The sequence below is a fragment of the Tachypleus tridentatus genome, chromosome 7, assembly GCF_004210375.1.
Source record: "Tachypleus tridentatus isolate NWPU-2018 chromosome 7, ASM421037v1, whole genome shotgun sequence".
Lineage (NCBI taxonomy): Eukaryota > Metazoa > Arthropoda > Merostomata > Xiphosura > Limulidae > Tachypleus > Tachypleus tridentatus.
The window spans coordinates 30,863,896-30,885,292 of NC_134831.1; the positions used below are offsets into that span (position 1 = coordinate 30,863,896).

The window sequence follows — 21,397 nt, forward strand, 5'->3', positions numbered from 1 at the left end:
ACATGTATGTTCTATATCAACACATAATTCTTTTACTAAAGAGAAATTTATCCGTTCCTCAAACTAGCACAAAGTTTGGGGAACGAATAAAATGTTTGTACTCTAGCTTAAACTGTCTATTCCTTAAATGTAACCATTTGTATATTTAGTATAGTCCATTGCAATTAATATAGACAAAGGGATAAAGTAGGAAGAGGGCTCTTTATTAATTCTTAAGATGACATAAGTACTTTTTATTTGTTTTAAGACATAAGTGCTTTTTATTTATTTTTAATGAACTTTTTTTGCAAAGGTAAAATAAATGCTTTTTGTATTTTTTAAGGCAGCATTAATGTTCATTTTTGTACAATAAAAATCGCGAATTTTATAAAACAACATTACGTATTGCATCGTATCTCACCACTTTAAATAATTAAATAATAATTTAAACTTCTGTATTAAAATTACTCTTCTACTTTGCCTAAGTATTTCACTTCAGTTGTAGTCAGTATAATCTCATGAACGGGACTAAGTGACATGATTTTGATTCAAGACATGCACTTGCTACATGTCTTATTTGATAATAATAAATAACACATCTCTTTTGTTAGACTTAATGCATTCTTGAGACTTTTCTAACCAAATAATTTATAGATAAAAACGAATAACAGTACCATTTTCTTGCGTGTAAACTTCAACATGAAATTCATCTGTTGATGTAGTAATTTTAATGCTTGGTTCAGATTATGAACTTGATGTGCTTTCGAGTTATTAATCATGTAGAGAGTTTAGTGTGCTTTTCTTGTTCATTAGTTTTCGACCAAGGTGAAAATAGAATTTGAAGTATACATACAGTATTTTAATTTCTAGATGGTAATAAAATGTGAAAACCTCCGTTCACATCTACATTATTTTTCACTCTACGTTATCATATATTTTCCAATATTGAACCAGTATGGATCACTAATTTACATCTTTGTGAGACTGATGATGGTAGCATATAAGAACAACTACTTTTTCAGCCATTAACGCTCATTTTCGTTAGAATGGAAATAGAAAAAAAGTTGACGCAATATTATATCATCTAACGATTTCTGCTTTTTAGACAATTAGAAGGAATTATATGCAGTAAAGACATTCGAAACCCGAGCGTATGTGTTATTTACAATGTCAAAGAAAATGGTAGGACTACATTTGACCTAATAAAGTGTATTTCTATGCACTGCTGTTGAAAAAAGTAGGACAGCACCAGATCCATTAATGTGTATTTCGACACACTTGTGATGAAAAAATGTAGGACAATATCAGATCCACCAATGTATACAACGTTTATGATGAGAGAAAAGTAAAAGAAGGTTCAGCTAACGAACGAACATGCTCTTAGTACTAATGGTGAAAAGAGTAGAACTATATATGGGGTTCTCATAAGTGTGTGTTTTTTATTGTTACGATTAGAGATGATTCACCAAAGGTTATATATTTGTTCTTGCTGCGATTAAAAGTGTGGAAGATAATTTTATATTGTTTAAGATGTTTGTTTTCTAAACTGATAGTAAAAGCATTCAATCTAATAATATGGACTTTAACTTGCTTGTTAAAATATTTGAGAGAAACGACGTTTTAACCCACTGGTATTCTTTAGAATACAATTCTTGTTCGTGGATCAACACGTTGTCATTTTAATTTTATACTAGACGATAGCTTATTAAAAATTTTTGCCAGTTGATAAATATCAACTAATTTCGTTTGATGGCGTTAATGTTTAAATATTTTTATTTTAGGTAAACCCAGACCGACAGTTTCATGGTGGAAAGGCCATTCACTGCTGGACAAAGATTATGTTTTCCTTCCAAACAAGATTGTTGAAAATGTGTTAAATATCCCCAAACTGTGGCGATACGACTTACTAACAAACCTAACCTGTCAGTCGACTAACAACAACGTCACAGTTCCAGTATCTAGATCTGTCAGTATCGACCTAAACCGTAAGTTGTGCGCTCAACACGTAACTGGGAGATAAACTAAACGGATGTGTCTGTTTTCTTGTTGTGTATAATCTATTTCTTCAATCGAATCCTTAGTTGTTGTTATTATTTTTAAAGTTAGTAACAACAGTTTTGCGGATATTTTTAACACTTTTGGTAGGCAATCAAATAGCACGCATAGACGTATAACTACGTTTTTATTTTTAAGTATACAAAACATAATAAAACATAACTGTAAAAACGTGTATTATGCAACTGATAAAGAAACTTCACATTTATATAAACCTCCAAGTCAGCTAAAGCGATATTATTTTAATAAAACACATATAATATAGTAGCTAAAACTTGCCTCAAGTTGTGCTTTCCCTTGAAATGTACTTACTTATGCAGCTGAAAATGTTTGTGTGTTTTTGTCGGATATATGAGTATTAAAGTGGTTTTAACAGATTTACTAAAAACGTTTGACTTAAATTTCTTTATCAATTATAGCTTCAAACCACTGTTATCTTCGGGTTCGAATCCCCGTCACACCAAACATGCTTGCCTTTTTAGCCGTGGGGACAATATAATATGACGGTCAATCCCACTATTCATTGGTAAAAGAGTTGGTAGTGAGTTGTGATGACTAGTTGTCTTCCCTCTAGCCTTACACTGTTAAATTAGGGACGGCTAGCGCAGATAGCCCTTGTGTAGCTTTGCGTGAATTTCAAAAATAAACAAAATGTTGTCCATCAGTACGATTCCATGTTAAATACGTCCATACAATATTAAAAATATATTGTTAAGTCTTGTTATTTTTAATATATCTCTCCGTTATTGTTTCAATAGGATTTCATGCACTCTCGAATTAAACTGTTTTAACGAGAAATAAAATTTGCTAATCAGGTGATAATAGTAAATCAGTCTTCCTCTTACTACAATTATTTCATTATTTTACGATAGTGCCAGTAATTCTTTTTGTTATGAAGTTATAAATTTTTCATCACACAATTAACATTTCCTAAAACTCGTACTATTTTATAACTTACATTTTCAGCACACCTAACTATGTGTAGGCAAAATAAAACACATGTTACGAACAAATCGCTTTTTTCATTATCCTTTCTCGAAATTATATTATCCTTTAATTTCGTCGCTCAAGCTATATAGACTCGTTTTATTCAAAATGGCGTGTCATAGCTCGTCTCTTGTTCACGATATCTTGGACAGTTTATACTTGTATATATCCCGTCAGCAACAATACATATTGCTTAGTAACGCCCATTGCGCTGTTCGCTAAACTAATGGCACGAGAATAAAAAATAAATAAAATTTTAAACATCAAACCATTAAAGAAACATTTTGTTAAGTACTTGAAAATGGCCTTAGTTACCCTGCACCTTAATTAATGTTTAAAACGTCTCTACTGTTTGATATACTTTACTCTGACTTAGTCTTCTGTCAGCTTTTGTTTTTCTGAAAATGAAGAGATCACATATGAATTAATTTTTTAAGCTACTGTAATTTCATTTTAGAGTAATGTTTTCATTATTTACCCTTTCTCTGTAGCATAATTGTACGTCACTGTTTGTTTTTATTATGTAAAGCTTGGAGAGTTTGACATCTGTCTTGGCAGAAGTTTTTCTCCCTTACGTAAAGAAAACTGGAGGCATTATCGTTTTTTGAGCATAACAATCTCGCAATGGAGCATTTTATACAGATTCTAACGATTTTATTACGTTCCTAAATCGCTTTACTCTAACGTACTCCACTTCTATCTTCTAGATATTTATATTTTTCACCCATTTTGCATCTTTTCGGAATAACTTTAAACACGCACACATTACTTATAAAAGTTGATTGCTTGACCTTGAACAAAAATAATTATGATGATATATTTAAAGTTATGAACAAATTGAATCAAATATTTGAAACTCATCCTTAAAAAATATATCTCAGCAAAGTATTTTAGCATATTGTATATATGTAATATGTGTAAGGCTGGCATAGGTTAGTGGTTATAGCGCTTGATTCACATTTCGTTGGTTCGATTTCCTCTTATTGAAGATGCTTGCCCTATTAGTTATGGGAACGTTGTTGTATTGTATGATCAATCTCACTATACGTTGGTTAAGGAATACCCAAACAGTTTGTGGCAGGTGGTGTTGACGATTATCGCAGTTAACCCTCGTGTAGTCTTCTGCCAAAAAAAAACTATTCTTCTGCTTTGCCTACTTTTGTTTTTTTCTTCCAAATGCATGCTTATACTATGTTTGTGCATCAATATTGGATTACTATATTGTACAAAAACACAACATTTATCATGTATATATAGATCCAAATAGTTGCATATTTATAATGTTTTAGGTTAAAGTGTGTTTTTTTTTATTATTTCAGTACTTATTTACGAATATTTGTTTATGGTAAAAATCCCGTCTATAAATTCACTGGAAAGGCATGGTCATGAAACATTTATTTTGTTTTGTTTTATTTTTGTGTTTTTGCGAATGTTTGAATTGATTTATAAGATTTCGTAGAAGGTTGACAGCATCTTTTTTCTACGTTCTTCAAGTCTCTTAATATTTTCTTTCATATGTCTTTTGCTTTCAGTCAAACCTGAGAAAATCAAACTGGAACCTTTTCAAGTACCGCTGGTTGTTGGGGCCAAAGTGGAGTTTCTGTGCGTAACCACGGGTGCTCGTCCAGCAGTAATTATTACATGGTGGCTAGGAAACCAAAGACTACATTCAGCCTCTGACAGGGAGATTAACAGCGGGTACAGCAGTAGTCTTTTGACATACGCGCCATCTACAGATGATAATGGGAAGTATTTCGTTTGTAGAGCCGAAAACCCTCGAATGCCAGGAAGCATCATTGAAACCGGATGGTACATTACTGTAAATTGTATGTATCTTATTATATATCAGGTATAACATATCTTTGGAAAATCGACAGTAATAATTGTTGCCACATATTTTCTGAACTTTCCTGAATAGGTTATTCTGGAAAGCTCACAGCAATAACTATTGTGATGCGCTGTTCGATATATTAGTTGGATATTCGATCCAGTGTTTATGAAAATGTTATTTTCTTTCCAAGCTTCTATAGCCTTAAAATGTTCCATACTAATCATGTACATCTTATCGTTAAATCACGGGCATAGAGGCCTTTATTTCAAAATTGGTAAGATCCATTTCGATTTACCCTCGACCGGAAACTTGCTCACACTAACTTATTAACGTTAGAAATTCTTTGTTACGATAATTTTTTTGATTTGTGAGCGTAGACAAAGTAGAAGTTAACACTGATTCTTTGATTGAGTGTGGAAAATACAAACAATATTATCTATAGTATCAACGAATATAGTTGATTAATCTTATTGTTCAACGATTCTCAACACTTATTTATTAAATGTACTAAACGTATTTGCCCTATTATCAGCCACACACATAGTGATTTAATTAAGTAACTCTGGGATAAAATTCTAAACGATAATAGTCATATCAGCTTATACGAGAGGTTACCGTTGTCCGTTTATTTCATACTACATATTGTTTTGCGGACAAATTAAACAAAATGACATGTTATGCATATTTAATAATCAGCAATTCTTATTGAAATATTTCATTTATTTTAAGCGCTCGAACAAGCAGGTGTTATTAATCACTTATGGTTAAAGTTTCTAGCACTTTCTAAGTTTAAAGAGTCTTGGCTAGGTGGTTAAGGCATTCGTCTCGTAATCTGAGGGTCGCGGATTCGAATCCCCGAGGGCCTGGCATGGCCTAGCGCGTTAAGGCGTGCGCTTCGTAATCTGAGGGTCGCGGGTTCGCGCCCGAGTCGTGCCAAACATGCTCGCCCTCCCAGCCGTGGAGACGTTATAATGTGACGATCAATCCCACTATTCGTTGGTAAAAGAGTAGCCCAAGAGTTGGCGGTGGGTGGTGATGACTAGCTGCCTTCCCTCTAGTCTTACACTGCTAAATTAGGGACGGCTAGCACAGATAGCCCTCGAGTAGCTTTGTGCGAAATTCCAAAAAACAACAACAACGAATCCCCGTCCCACGAAACATGCTTGCCCTTTCAGCTGTGGGGGCGTTATAAAGTGAAGGTCAGTTCCATTATTCGTTTGTAAAAAGAGTAACCCAAGAGTTGGCGTTGGGGGGTCATGACTAGCCGTCTTCCATCTATTCTTATACTTATGGACGGCTAGCGCAGATAGCCCTCGAGTAGCTTTGCGCGAAATTCAAAAAACAAAAACTTTATTTTCGTACATGCTTGATTATTATTTTGTCTGTAGTTGAACTGTATAAAATAGCTACTTTTAAATGTTTCAAAATATCTCCCCATTATTATTGTAAACAAACTTAAGCCAAATTTTTCATCAGGATTTATTGACTTATATAATGCTTATCTGAAAAAAGAAAGTAATTACGTAAAAACGAGCGAGTGAACATTTATTACTTCTTTAGTGAAGGCTTATAATGCGCTGATGAACTGCTTGGAATGAAAACAACTGGTGTTCTATAAAAAAAAAATCTTTGAAAATTGGATAAGGTAAACTCTGTTATTGGTATTTGTAGAAAGAGCATAGGCTTACATCTTATTTTTTCACCTGTCTTATGGGAACATTAACAAACAAAACCTGTCTTCTCACACAGTGGATCCTGGATTTATTAATCCAGTGAACCAATCAGCGTATTCGGCTTCAAGTGTGAATAACTCTAGATCGTCCTGTGTTTTCAATCTTAGCTACAGGGGTTTCTTCACTTAAAATGGTCTAAAATACGAGAAAAGGATTTTAAGTCGATTCATTTCGCTTTAGGGAGTCGTTTCAAACAGTAATTCTGTATCTCTTACCTTCCTACATTTACCGATTCCCAGTGTAGCAGGATGAGAGAGATTTTGATACGTTTGTTAAAATGGGTATATTAGTTTGACTATATATAAAATTAGATATAATTTTTGAAGTAATCTCCTTGAAATCGTTTTCTTAGACTGTCTACTTAAAAAGACTCAATTCGAATGTTAAATTTTATATAGTGCCTCCGCTATAAATTAATATTAGGAGTATCAGTTTACAATGACGACATCTTCCGATTAAAGTAAATATGTAAAAAAGCACAAACAAGAAATTTATAATACATGTATATACATGTTTCTATTAGGAAATATATACATTCATTCTTGTTATTTATTATATTTAACTACCTTATTCATCATTGTTATACTTGTAAACACAAAGTTAACAAAATTAATAGTAAGGCTCAACAATTGTACGAGAGGTTGTAATAACTGAGGTACAGTCAATGAAATAGGAATAACGCCTTCACCTCGTATAACTTCACCATGGAGCTCACACTGTCCTAATATATATGCAAAAACGATAAATAACATTGAAAAAGGGCTTAAACCACAAATTAAAAGGGAAAAAGTGTAACGCTACCCAAGTAATGTTTTTTATATATATACAATTTTCCTGTAAAGCTACAGAATGGTTGTTTGCGCATACTCGTTTCTAATTTAAATTGGTAAACTAAAAGGAAAGTAGATAGTTAACAGCAACAGCGACAAAGTCAAAAGCGCTCACCGCCGGTTCTTGGAATACTCTTTTTTTTTTCTGGTCAAACAAAAGTACAAAACGGTTTTTGCACCAACTTGGCAGGAACCATGACCTTTCAAATTGACAGTCCAGGCAAGCTAAGCACTAGGCTACTTCTGGCTCACTTATACAGATTTAAAAAAAAAGATTAAATCTGTATGTATATCTTAGCAAATATTTTTGACCATCCAGAGTTATAAGAGCGATTTCTTTACTCGTCTCAGAATACAGCATCTGATTGTTAAACTGCATTTTACAATTATTTATGTCTATTACTTTATTCATTGTTATTACTGTACAACTTAGTTACTGATTTCCACCGTTTTTACTTTTTTATCTGGTGTCAACTGAAATCAGTCTGTTTTTGGTTTTTCAATTTTGCGCAAATCTACTTGAGGGTTATAAATGATTGCCGTCCCTAATTTTGAAGTAATAAGCTAAAGGAAAGGTGCCTGGTAAACAACATCCACCACCAACTCTTAAGATATTTTTTATCAAGGAATATTAATATTGACCGCACATTATAACGTCTCCATGGATGAAAAAGCCAGCACGCTCGGTGAGGAGATTTGAATCTATGCACAGTGCCCTCTCAAAATTTCGAATTTAATATTAAGAGAAAAAGAATTTGTCCACTGAGTAATTCAAAATAATAAATTTTTAGCATCAATGGTATGTGTTTTTCAAAATACCTTTATAAATATAACCCCTTTCCCCAGTTGCATTATGTTATGTCTATGGACTTAACAATCCTATAAGCCGGTTTTCGATACCCATGGTGGGCCAAGAGCAGATAGACTATTCGGTAGCTTTGTGCTTAATTTTAAATGAACAAGCAAAACCAGAAATAAATATGGGCTACTTATAGTGAAAAAGATAAGAGAAAAACCACACACCAAACAGTAATACATCCTGTCACATAAAGCATGTTAGTGTGATGCCAATCACATAATCAAAGATCACTGCTATTGCTGTGTTATTAATGATCGACAGAAACGTATGCTCTCAATTATCTCCGAACGTCCAGTTGTGATTTGTTTAAACTGGTGGTTCTTATCTGTGTTTCGCATATTCGGATGACTTAAGAGCAACTAATATCTTGTACTGTTTGTATAGTAATATTGTTAAGAATTAAAAAGCTTCTTAAAATATACGAATATCGAACCAACATTTTTTTCTGCGATTTCTCAAAGTGCGGGCTTTTTTCCGGATTTATTTCTTACTTTTTAGTTATACAATTATGACTGTTTAAATGATAAAATGATGGAACTGCTATAACATAATAATGCGTTTAAAGCTGAGTTTCTCCTAGTGTGCCGAGTGTCGGATTTCAATGGTCTAAAGTTCGAACTATTTTCATCTGCAGACATATTATAAAAGTAATAATCAACCCGCTATTAAGTTAAGAACAGACGTGTAGACGGTGAGTACTTTTAATGAGATATCCTCAATTTTATCAGAAGTTCTAACTTACAACTATTCTTGAATGTTGGGATTTCTAATCTTATTGTTTAGCTCGCATGTCGAGTTCTAAGCCATCAATCTTATTGAACGCGCTAAATACCTCTAAACTTTGAACAGTTTAATATGTAAGTATGAATTAAACAAAAACACTGAAGTATGGCCACTCCTAATTAAGAAGTGTATATATTTAACTTCTGCAGAGCTATCTTTAAACAAATAGTGGTCCCTCGCTAGTACAGCGCTGAGTCTACGGATTTACAACGCCAAAATAAGGGGTTCGATTCTCCTCGGTGGACTCAGCAAATAGCTCGATGAGGCTTTGCTGTAAGAAAACAAACACAAGTGAATAGCGAGAGTGTGTTACTTTTGCTCCCCGCTAGTGCAGCGGTAAGTCTACAGATGTACAACTCTAAAATCAGGGGTTCGATTCCTCTCCTTGGACTCAGCAGATAGCCCGATGTGGCTTTGCTGTAAGAAAAAAAAACACACACACACAGTGTTACTTTTACAACTTATCCACAGGTGTAAGAATGGTGCGGGTTTAGTAGCATATCATGGGTTCAGATTTTAGTTCTTATAAACAGCAGCCTGGCTCGCGAACAATTAGAAAGGGTTATATCGATGTCAGGACGAGTAGTATTAATCAAATCTATGCGTAAAAAATGGATTAACTATTTAAATCTAAATAAAATTTTGTCAATCTTCCTTATTTTGTTTTATGTATTGATATATACATATACTCTTCATGATAGTCACATAGACAATAGATATAGACAAGTGATAATACCTGTATTACCTCACAGTTGAATCTGTATGAGAAAATTAATTATCTGGCGCTGTATTCAGACACTAATTAAATTTATCCACGGTTTCTCTCAGAAAATGTGCTAAAATAGAATATACATATAATGATGTGTGTAATTAAAGTAATTAGGCATGTGATAACGTACGTATCTCTGTATGGACACTACGAGATTGCCTAGGATTAATAGTAATACTCTATAAATACTTGTGCAGATTTACTGACTTTAATATTAGTGAATATACACATGTGTGTGTGTGTGTGTTTTGGAAATATTTGCAGTAGGGGTGAGTTCTGAAATTACAGAGGAATTGATTAAGCGGGCTCATCAAACATGGGTTTAGAAAGCTGTGATCTGTTTTATTGTTGCTGTTAAATATTCGAGAAACTCTCAACGTCGAAATTATTGAAGATAGTTCGCCGCTTAGTTTGAAATATTAAATAACAAAAGGTTTTAAAACTTCTTTACAGATTGGTTTATATTCATTCATTGTCCTCTCAATTCGTTTAAATATCTGGATATTCTAATCTACAACTTCTGAAGACCTAGGTTCCTAGAAAGTAATAATTACAGTTAGCTTCACAGTGTCTGCCAAAGTTCTTCTTTATTGATTCAGTCTCTGTTAAAGTGCTGTTGTATTTATTGCATCCCCAAATAAGCTCTGGTCTTGTAAACTACACTGGTCCCATAATCTATTTAAATTTAAATACTACTTTTCTCACTAACTTTGCTTTCTCTTAAAAGGGTGTATATAAAATTTCTATTATTAAATCAAGTGGACAATAATTTATGTTAATATTAATCAGTTTTTAATGATACATCCGTTTTGAAACCGACACCACAACACAGTAGGATCTATATCTACAACACAGTAGAATCTATATCTACAAAAGAAACTAGGAAATTGATTCGGTGAGAATTAACACGTAGTGATGTCACAGTATCCACATACGAGGTATTTTATATCTCTTTTGTTTTCAAGGTGACTATGCAATTACTATATGTACTCTTAAAAATGTAATGTGATTAATTTCTTGTCTCCCAGTTAACCTGTTGTTCTGGGTTACTCACGGTATCACGTATGTTTTTGCGTGGGAAAGATTAAGTTAAATCATAATATGTAAATGCGGACGACAATCTTTCCCACTGGTAGGTCAAGCAATATGTTAAAGGTAAATCATCCTTTACTTTTCTATTGGAATGACTAACAGTGACATAAATAGAGTGTTTATAAAGATTATCTTTATTAGAGTATTCAGTTAAACTCCATAATACCTATTCTGCTTGAGCTAACTATTGTTAATGAATTACACTCTATTCGTTCAGGAAAGTACTTCATACGTAAGTACCCAACTGAGAACTTTTCATCAGTGTTCATCGTTCACATAATGTTACATAATTTAAAAAAATAGGATTTTAATAATAGAGAGAGAAGTGTTCTATATTTAAATAAATTGCCTATTTAGCAATTTTTTAAATAGTAGTTTAACATACTATATTTTCAAAATTAATTCATAATTGCCCTCCGGTTTAAATTTTGCATTTAACAAAACAATTTGTAGTTGTTTTCCAAAGTGTATTTAAAATCAAACAAACAATTAAAACATTCTTCAATTACACAAGATTTAAATATTTTCATGTTTTACGAAGCAATCGGATGCAATGAGTTCTGTAAAATAATGATATTCATAAACTCTTCTCAGATTATGTAACAAAGATAATGTATAAATGCTACTATTTTCCTGTACAAATTATTTCTCATACAGATCCTCCAAAGTTAGTACTCCAGGTGGATAGACTAGATGTTCAAGAAGGAATGGACATTTATTTCGAATGTCACGTTAGAGCCAATCCACCAACGAATGAAATTAGCTGGGAGTTTGGAGGGCGAGAAATCGACCTGAGTCCCGTGGCCTCAATATCCACTGTAAATAACGGGACCCTCATCCTACAAAAAGTCAGTAGAGCTCACAGAGGGCGCTACAGGTGCTCTGCCACAAATCCTGAAGGCCTTGGTGTCAGTAATGAGATATTCTTGCAGGTTAAGTGTACGTTAGTATACTGTATTTCAAGAACTGTCTGTGATACGATTAGTTTATAATGAGCATTTAAAGTAGCTTTAACTGTTGACGTGACTGCTCTTTTTACAAAATTCATGTGCAGGGTGAATTTCTAATTTTCTTCTTACTGCATCTTCAGTTTAATCATCCTGACGAATTATTCGCTCTGACACTATTAGAAAATTAACAATTTAATTCGTGTAAGGATTGTATTTTTAGCTTGTCATTACAATTTTCACTTAATCAATCTAAATGATTATAAAATGTTCTCATGAAAACGTGAATCGCTCCCCAGTTGCACAACGGCATGTCTGCGGACTTACAACGCAAGAATCCAGGTTTTGATACCTGTGGTGGGCATAATACAAATAGCCCATGGTGTGGCTTTGTGCTTAACTTCAAACAAGTAAAAATAATACAAATCACAGCTCACATTTAAAGAAGAAATCTGAGAAAGCTTCTTAAATGTTCTTCCCTTTTGTAACGAACTAAGTCATTCACATTTACAATATAGTAAAAAGTAATATCGGAAAATTCAAAATAAAAATACACAAGTATTTACTTTCTGTATGATTCTGTATAAAATCTGGTCAAAATGTAACATAATTTAAATGGGCAAAGAGGAGATAAATTAGGAAGTCATATAATCGGCTGTCTTAACTAACTGTGCGGTATAGTTTTAATGGTCTAAAAATAGTTACCGTCGTAATACGTTTAAAATGTTATGGTAAAACACATAAAATAAACCAAATTTAGTAGTATTCAGATACTAGAGGAAAGAAATTTCTCGTGTGTGCCTATTATTCTTAGTAAAATAGCTTCAAGTTGTCTTTCTAATATACTGAATTGAAATGACTATTGATGTTTATATGAACCTGTGCTGTTTATTTTTCAGTATTATAATCGCCTGTATTTGTCAATAAAATCATCTTTGCTATTTGGTACTTTCAACTTGAAAGACTCAGGCAAAACCATCTTTAATTTAGAACTGTTTACAAAAGTACCTGCAGCCTACATTGTGACTCTAAGCTGAATAACGGAACTCACTCATCCGGTTATAACATCCTCGCAATTGAAAGTGCAGGGAATGTCCAATGGCATCTTGCGGCTCGAACTTTTGGCCTTCCCATCCACAGCCCGACATTCTGACTTCTTGATCATTTCCAATCTCAAAAAATAGAGATTCACTTTTCTCGATTTTTAATTTGAGAAACTTTAATTTTCTCACAGTTGATTTACAATTTGCAGTATGGACCTCGTACTAAGTTTTATTATAAATCTGTGAAGTTATATATCAGTGAGTTGTGGCTAAATTATTTCTCTTGTCTTGAATTCAGGTATAATATCATCTTTTTCTAGATAGATACTATAACTACTATCTAGTTGCGTTCTTTCTCTCTCTCTCTCTCTATATATATATATATATACATATCTGTGTGTGTGTTTACTTCAATGTGGTAACTCATGTTTCCTACAAAATTAACTTCCATCTACAGATGCCCCTATATGCCAGCCTCTTCAACGGTCGTATGGTGTAGCCATTGGAGAAACTTTGCATGTAGATTGTGCATTGGACGCTGACCCACCGGATATCACTTTTCATTGGCGTTTAATTACTCCTTCCAGTGAATCAGATGATATTCAATACACATGGGACCAGTCGGGTAGTACAGCCACTTATACCCCGAAAACGAAGCATGACTATGGATCATTGGAGTGTTGGGGAACCAATAAGATTGGTGTACAAAAAGAACATTGTTCTTTTAGCATTGTTCCAGCTGGTAATAAATAATAATTATAGTGTACATAAATATAAAGCAAAAGGAAAGTTTGAGTAATAGAATAAAGTAAATCATTAAAGTTAGCAGAAATCCTCGACGATTTATTGTTGGATAGGTTTGCCGTATTCCAGCCGGCCTGATTATTGGGCGAAAGGTCTTGTATGCGCTGGATGTCGCAGATATAGTAATTACCATATTATTACATATTAGTCTTCTTTAGTTTCTTACTAAATGTTGAAGAAAAAACCCAAACTACGAACTATATTCCATAATAAACCACCATGTAGTTATTTTTAATTTATGAAAGAGTTTGAATATTGTGGTCGGATTTTTGTTCCAGTGTTAAAAAAATACAGAGTGGCTGTTAATGTCATCTCATAGTTCAAATGATTATATTTAAACAAATGCTTGTTCTAAGGAAACTAGATTTTATCAAATGCTCCTTGAGAATCGGAAGTTTTGTAAAGAACGTTTCAGTGTTGTATAGGGTATATCATACACTTTCTCACGAGATATTAAATATGTTTTTATATTACTCAGCCAGAATATCATGTCTACTCTTAAAACAGGAGAATGTAAACATCTTTTGCTTTGTTCCGAGGTCAATGTTTGTCACAATATTCCGCATATTCTCACTCATCTTTCTCGAGTCACTAACCTTGTTTTTTAGAGAGGAAATAGATATGAAAGGAATGCTGGTCTACAGTAAAATCGATATAAGTATGCATTATAACATGTCATAACTTTCCTAAATAAAATTTACGGTTCTCAATGAGTGTCGGGTGAAAGTGTGTACTTTCTTAGGCGAGTAATTTTATTAAGGTATATTAAATGTGAATCACTTAATACTAATTCTATACTTGGCTATATGTGGACCTTAATGTACGTAAATAATATCTTCCAAAATTGGAAATAAATATAATACTAATGTGTATCAAATTTGCAATGCTTTAATACTTCAGAACTTTAGTAATCTATTCATTTCTCGAAAAAAACGTATTTAAAAATAAAGTAAAACACGAACCTAATATGAAGCATTTAATAAACGTTTCGGAATCTTCAAAATTCCACCTTCAGTAAACTACACGTACAAAATAAACACAGTGGAAATGACAACAGAAATGTATAATTTGTGATACAATAAGTGAACAATTTGAATATAAAAAATATAAGAAGGTAAAAACAAAACTATGTAGCACAACTGAAATGGTTCGATTGAAATACATTTAAATCATATGAATAACGTGTATTATTTAGGGACGGAAAAAGAGCTTTCGTGTATAATATTTCTTTCTTTTTTATTAGAAGTTCTGTATCGTGTTTGGCTGTTGTAATTACCATTGTGTTTATTTTGTATCTCTGTTTTAATGAAGATGGAAGTTTGATGACTCCGGAACGTTTACTAAATGTTTCATATTACTACGTTCGTTTTTTACTTTATTATTCAGATACTAAGTTTTCAATACATTGTTTTCAAGGTGTGACACTATAACTCTTATTAGATATATTTTTAGGTGAAGTGTACTTATCAATGCATCGAGATATTTCTTTACAAATTAAACAAAACATTTTTCCTTTTAATTCTGAAAATTACTCCTACTTCAATAGCAAAGTTTATTCAGTTAAAAATAATTATCTTTCAACTTTTATTTTTAATTCTCTGAAATTTGTTGAGTTTTGGGGCTCTCTTTTGCACTTTTAAATTAATTAGTAAATCAAAGAAATACGAAATGGAAAGATAAAATTGTAATCAAATCACAGGATTCCATTAAACACTTAAGTCATGGACGGAAGCGCGGTAGTTTTACTAATCATTGACTATGCATGTTTTACGGTTGTATCTCTAAGCAATAAACGTTTAACTAAATTAATACAAAGAATATGTTTCGATGTTTTTTTTAACAAATACTATTGTCAAGATTGAGACTCCTAAATGGACTATTAACATCAGTAAGAGTTCTAAGAATTTTCTTGTTTTTAAGCGTCATGTCGTTATTGAAAGCGACGAATTGTACGTCGAAGTAATATATTCCCTTAATGCTATCCGAACCTTTTTATAGTAGTTGTAGGGAGGGGGTAATGATCCGTTAAATCAGGAATCTCTTCATATGTTTGGATCAAAGATCAAAATTACGTTTATTCAAAAGACGAAACACTAGAATACCAAACTCAAATGTCACCTTAGATGTTATGAAATAAAACTTTCAAAATACACTGGGGTTTTCAAGGATAGCGGAAGGAGCAAGCCGCCTCTCTGCCAAGTTTGAAGAAAATCTTTCAAATATTATTCAAACTACTGTGAATAAAAACTTATAAGGACAACACTGAATGTTGTCATTTCTGTGTTGATACCACAATTACAATGTACCATGGTACAAGTATTAAGTATCACTATAAATTTATTAGAAACTGGATCGGTTATAAAAAACATGAACCCCTGTAAGATCGAATATATTGAAATAAATGTCTATTCTCTTATAGCTGTTGATTGTTATGCATATTTGTATGTATCATATTTAGAATAATCGTTTGTCAATTAATCTGTTTGCAGGCCCACCAGATTCCGTGAATAATTGTTCCGTGCTAAATCAGACGGAACATACGATCTTTGTCCAGTGCTTTAAGGGTTACGATGGTGGTTTGCCCCAGAGCTACACAATAGAAGCTTACAGCTTGGAGAATGGAAAACTTCTGGCTAATATTAGTTTATCAAAAGAACCAAAGTTTTTTGTTACAGACCTCCCAGCGGACACAGCTATACGATTTTTAGTATTAGCTTCGAACGATAGAGGTCGGAGTTCACCAATAGTTTTGACAGCCCACACTCTCCGATCACCAGCGAAGCTAACTGTACGAGGTAGGCTTGGGTGTAAAGTTATATTTTGTATTTCTTCTCAATAATTATTGTTGTGTTTGTGTAAACGAATTATATTTTGACTTATTACTATAACCGATTCATCTTACTTAAAAGTTTGTTTGTTGAATTTTGCGCAAAACCAATCGAAGGCTCTGTGTGCTAGCCGTCCATGTTAACAGTAATTGATAGACTAATTCTCAAACTTTAGTATCGCGAGGATCCCGTTTAATGTTTTCACGGATCCCCAAACCTATCTATTTTTTGTTTTTTGAGAAAATGATTCCGTATACATGAGAAGCTGTATTTCGTAATTAAATGTTTTAATGTATATAAATTTAATTTACGAAAATTATTATTGTATTATAAATCATATTTTAAACATTTTTTATGAAATTTTGAACATGACTCGCCTAGAATACCATCGTGTACTCCAGTATAAAAAACGTTGAACTAAACTCAAAACGGGCAGTATGCGATAGTGGAAGATACATATGAGGTATAAATGCGAGGTTGAATTATCGCTGTTCTAGTTATATATTGAGAATAAAGCATCTCGCAGGGCTGGTTTGCTTGGCTGATTCGGACATTTGTGCAAAACTACACAAGAGGCTAGCTGCACAAAATAAAACAATAACATAAAACATGACATGGATTTAGATTGTAAAGGAAAGAAACTTTCCCAAACGGCACTGATAGAGTAGAAGAGAGGCAGCTAGTAAACAGCCAACTCTTGGTGTTCTGTAATTGAACAGTGGAATTTCTCTCAACTCCTTCAGCGAAATTTTTGCTTCACTGTGCGGGGCGCGATTTTACGACAGCGGAATGCGAATTACTAATTATTGTATTCATAGTTCGGCACGCTAACCACCTAGACTGCATTGATATGGGTGTACAGTCGTTAAAGGGAGCTTTCCGGTTTGCGAGAAGGATGGTGCCAAGCAAGTGTGTATATATCTTCCTCTCTTCCCAGTGTGACCGTTTAGTCCATCGAGTATCGTTATTACACTATGTATAAAGTAAGTTCAAGCTCTATGAATCCTCACAGAAGTGAAAGAGAACGTGTTCCTCACTTGTCATCCTTCTCAGTGAGTAAAGTAAAGAGAGGCAAAATAAGAAGGAAGAGTGAGGATAAAGTAGGCCAGAAAAAGAAGGCAATGGAAAAGAGATCATTTTGGGCAAAGAAAGCTTAAGGATAATGAACTAGAATTGTAGGAGTGTTAGCCAGGGTAGGACTACCTTCGTATGGACGTAATTTTTTTGCCACAAACACAATTAGGTCAGCAGAAGAACATCAAGATGGTAGTGTATAAGAAGCAGCAGCCGTGAACTGACAATAATACTGAAGAACGCTCTGACATCTAAAAGTTAGTCAGGCTGTAGAGGAAGAACGACAAAGTACAATTTACAAGATATCTGCATACAGGAGTGCCCTGTGGACATCTTTCATATATAAATAAATAATAGTCAGTGATGTTGAGAAAACACACTTGTAGAGAAATATATTTGTAAAAACGGCTCGTTTGGGTTGAGAAAATATTTTACGTAGAGGAGCGAACAACATTTCGACCTTCTTCGGTCATCGTTAGGTTCACAGAGAAAGAAAGAGGTAACTGACCGGAAGCTGACTACATGTTTGAAAGGGGTTGTGTAACTGAGTGTCGGAATATAGAGGGCGGTGTTAGATGTTTGAATATATAATTTTATTTTATTATTTTTAATATAGGTATAAAGGTGTTCCTTTGTATTGGTTTATTTTGGGTTTAAATTGTTGTATAAGTAAGGCTTCCATTACGACCAATAATGTCCACATATGAATCGTTTAATTACAATCTTGGTAAATGCATAGCATGGGCATTCTCCAAATATGTAACATCAGCCAGCTCATTCATCAAAGACTCTTTTAATTTCAAGTCTAATCTAAATCAACTTAATCATAAAGCCTTAATGGCCAGTTTCGATGTTATATCCCTCTTCACAGAAGTTCCAACCACTGAAGCCTGCAAGATAGCCTTAGAATTCTATATCCGAGACCTAAACCAAACTATAGACATTCCCAGTAACCAGTTAGCAACCCTCATAGAATTCACCACGATAAAGACAAACTTCATGTTCAACAACCAAAACTATATACAAACAAATGGCCTAAGCATGGGCAACCCAGTATCACCAGTTCTAGCCAATATTTTTATGACACAAGTTGAAACACAAGCAATTAACACAGCATTACATCCACCACTATACTGGTACAGATATGTAGATGACACGGTTGCGGGATTCAAATCTACAGAACACATACTTAATTTTTTTCAATCACATTAACTCTATACATCCCAACATTAACTTCACATGTGAACAGGAAGAAAGCAATCAAATATCATTTCTTAACCTTAAAATTACAAGAACCGACACACAATTCAAAACAGAAATCCACCGAAAAATCACCCATACTGGACTATACATTCCTTGGGACTCAGCACATGAAACAAAACAAAAACTCAACATACTAAGAAACCAAATAAACACAGCCATAAAACTATGCTCACCAGATAAACTTAACGATAAATTAGACAAAATAAAACAATACTTCATCAACATCAATAAGTTTCCTCCACAAACCGTAGAAAACATTATACACACACACCTAGACAGAAAGCAAAATCAACCAACTAAAGTAAATATATCTCACGAATCAAAAAATCACGAAACCATATACTGCTGTATACCATATATTCCTGACATCAGCAAACAAATAACCAACATTTGGCAAAAATTAGTAATAAAATATGACATTCCAGTTAATACCAAATTTATTCAAAAACCAGGCACAAAACTGAGGTCTATACTATGTAAAAACTACACTGACAAACACCACACCAACATTATTTATAAAATACAATGTGATAACTGCCACGACTTCTATATTGGAGAAACAAGTAGAAAAATGGAAACCAGATTCAAAGAACATAAAAAAGTCACCTTCACACGTTTTCGAACACTGCAAGTCAAATAAATACAACATATCCATAGAAAACACTCAAATACTAAATAAAGAAACAAACATAAACAAACGCAAAATTAAAGAAGCCTTACTTATACTACAGCTTAAACCCAAAATAAACCAATATAAAGGAACGCCTTTATACCTATATTAATATAATAAAATAAATAAAATTATATATTCAAACATCTAATACCGCCCTCTACATTCCGACACTCAGTTACACAACCCCTTTCAAACATGTTGTCAGCTTCCGGTCAGTTACCTCTTTCTTTGTGAACCTGACGATGACCGAAGAAGGTCGAAACGTTGTTCGCTCTTCTATGTAAAATATGTTCTCAACCCAAACGAGCCGTTTTTGCATATAAATAATTTTTGCAGATACCACAATGCGAGGGGATAAACATTCGGAAATGTAACCTAAAATGATCATAAAAATGTCATATATGAAGCAGTTGACATTGTGGGTTTCGCATGTATTAATAATGTGCAGTTAAACAATAAAGCTAAATACCACAGATGTCACTATTGGCTTCACACTTTCCTCCCTCCACCCGAAATTGATGGAGGACTAGTGGAATGTTCTACAAATTCATGAAAATGATTATTACTTCTGTAGTTTTCTCATTCGGGAAGTCCCGGGCGCGAGAAAACAGAAGAGGCAACAAGCTTTGCTTGATAGTATCTAACAGGTGATTATTTTATTGTAAGCTTACAGCAAGGAAAGGTCCAAGAAAAGGATTAGCCCAGAGAAAATTATTTGTTCAGCCATCTTGGTGAACAAATGACATCGAAAAGCCATGGGTTGAAAAACATCAGGCAACAAAACCTTGGCAAAGGATTTGGAAATGAACCAACCTCAGTCAGAAAGAACAAAGGATGAATACATAACTTACTTTAAAAGCAAAAGAAAAGAAAAGACTGATTTGGAAGACGGTTTGCTCAAATGCGGGCAATGACGAATCAGTCGAAATATGTTGAAATTTGCATAGGAGAGTTAACCGACAAATGGAAACAGAGATTATCCCAAATTTTTAGCATTAAAAAAGTGTTACGGTGACAGTGGATAAAGAAAAAGCTAAAGCTGCTCATGTGATTGGTCATTCTCATTCAAACATACGGAAAGCTGTAATCTTAAGGTGCTACCTGGCCTACCAGTGGAGGATTCTGACTGTCTGCTGCTTTTACAAAGTGCATCATACTACCATGGACAGATCAAATAGTAACTCCATAGAGTGACAAAGGAACAAAGGAAGCTAAGACAAAATCAACTTATATACTTTGTCGACATCTTTTTTATTAAAATTTACATAAATATAAAAAATGAAAATGCTTTAAAATAATTGTATATCAATGTAAGAAAGCAAATAACATACATTATGCCTGCAACCACAAAATAATAATGATATATAGCGAATAAATAATCTTTTGATATGTTGCATACTTAGACAGGCATTTTATTTGAAAAACATGTTATTTCTTGTATTTCATAAACATAGAGATGATCCAAGGTGATTTTTTATTTATTTTCTGCGACCAACATATAACCGCCATATAACAAAATTAAAAACAAATGAACAATCTAAAAAAAAATATTCACTTTTAGTTTTTTTCTTGTGCTTTTATTTTGCTATTTAGAGGTGGACATTTAGTAATTATTTAGAAGGATTTGTTAGGCATAGTTATTTGTATTTGTATGTTTTGTATTATTAATTATTTTGTTCACTGTAATCCCCTATATAATGTTCGAGTATTTAATTTTCAAACAAACCATTGCACTTCAAGACGTGTATTGTTGGTAGGAAAAAATGATTGTCAGTTTTTATATTTCAACATAATTATATTTCGTTATAAACCGTTTATAACCTTTCTTTCCCATTATTGATCAGCAA

At 33.2% G+C, this 21,397-nt stretch overlaps 1 protein-coding gene across 2 annotated transcripts in view; it reads left to right on the top strand.

Annotated features, from left to right (window-relative positions):
* The window catches only part of LOC143255369 (protein turtle homolog B-like), a 290,442-nt gene that overhangs the window by 203,926 nt on the left and 65,119 nt on the right, over nt 1-21,397 (top strand). For both annotated transcript variants that reach the window (XM_076510909.1, XM_076510910.1), the window contains exons 4-8: nt 1,761-1,964; nt 4,554-4,847; nt 11,576-11,857; nt 13,366-13,650; nt 16,202-16,507. In XM_076510909.1, coding sequence (XP_076367024.1) covers nt 1,761-1,964; nt 4,554-4,847; nt 11,576-11,857; nt 13,366-13,650; nt 16,202-16,507 — 1,371 coding nt within the window. The remainder of the gene's footprint in view (nt 1-1,760; nt 1,965-4,553; nt 4,848-11,575; nt 11,858-13,365; nt 13,651-16,201; nt 16,508-21,397) is intronic.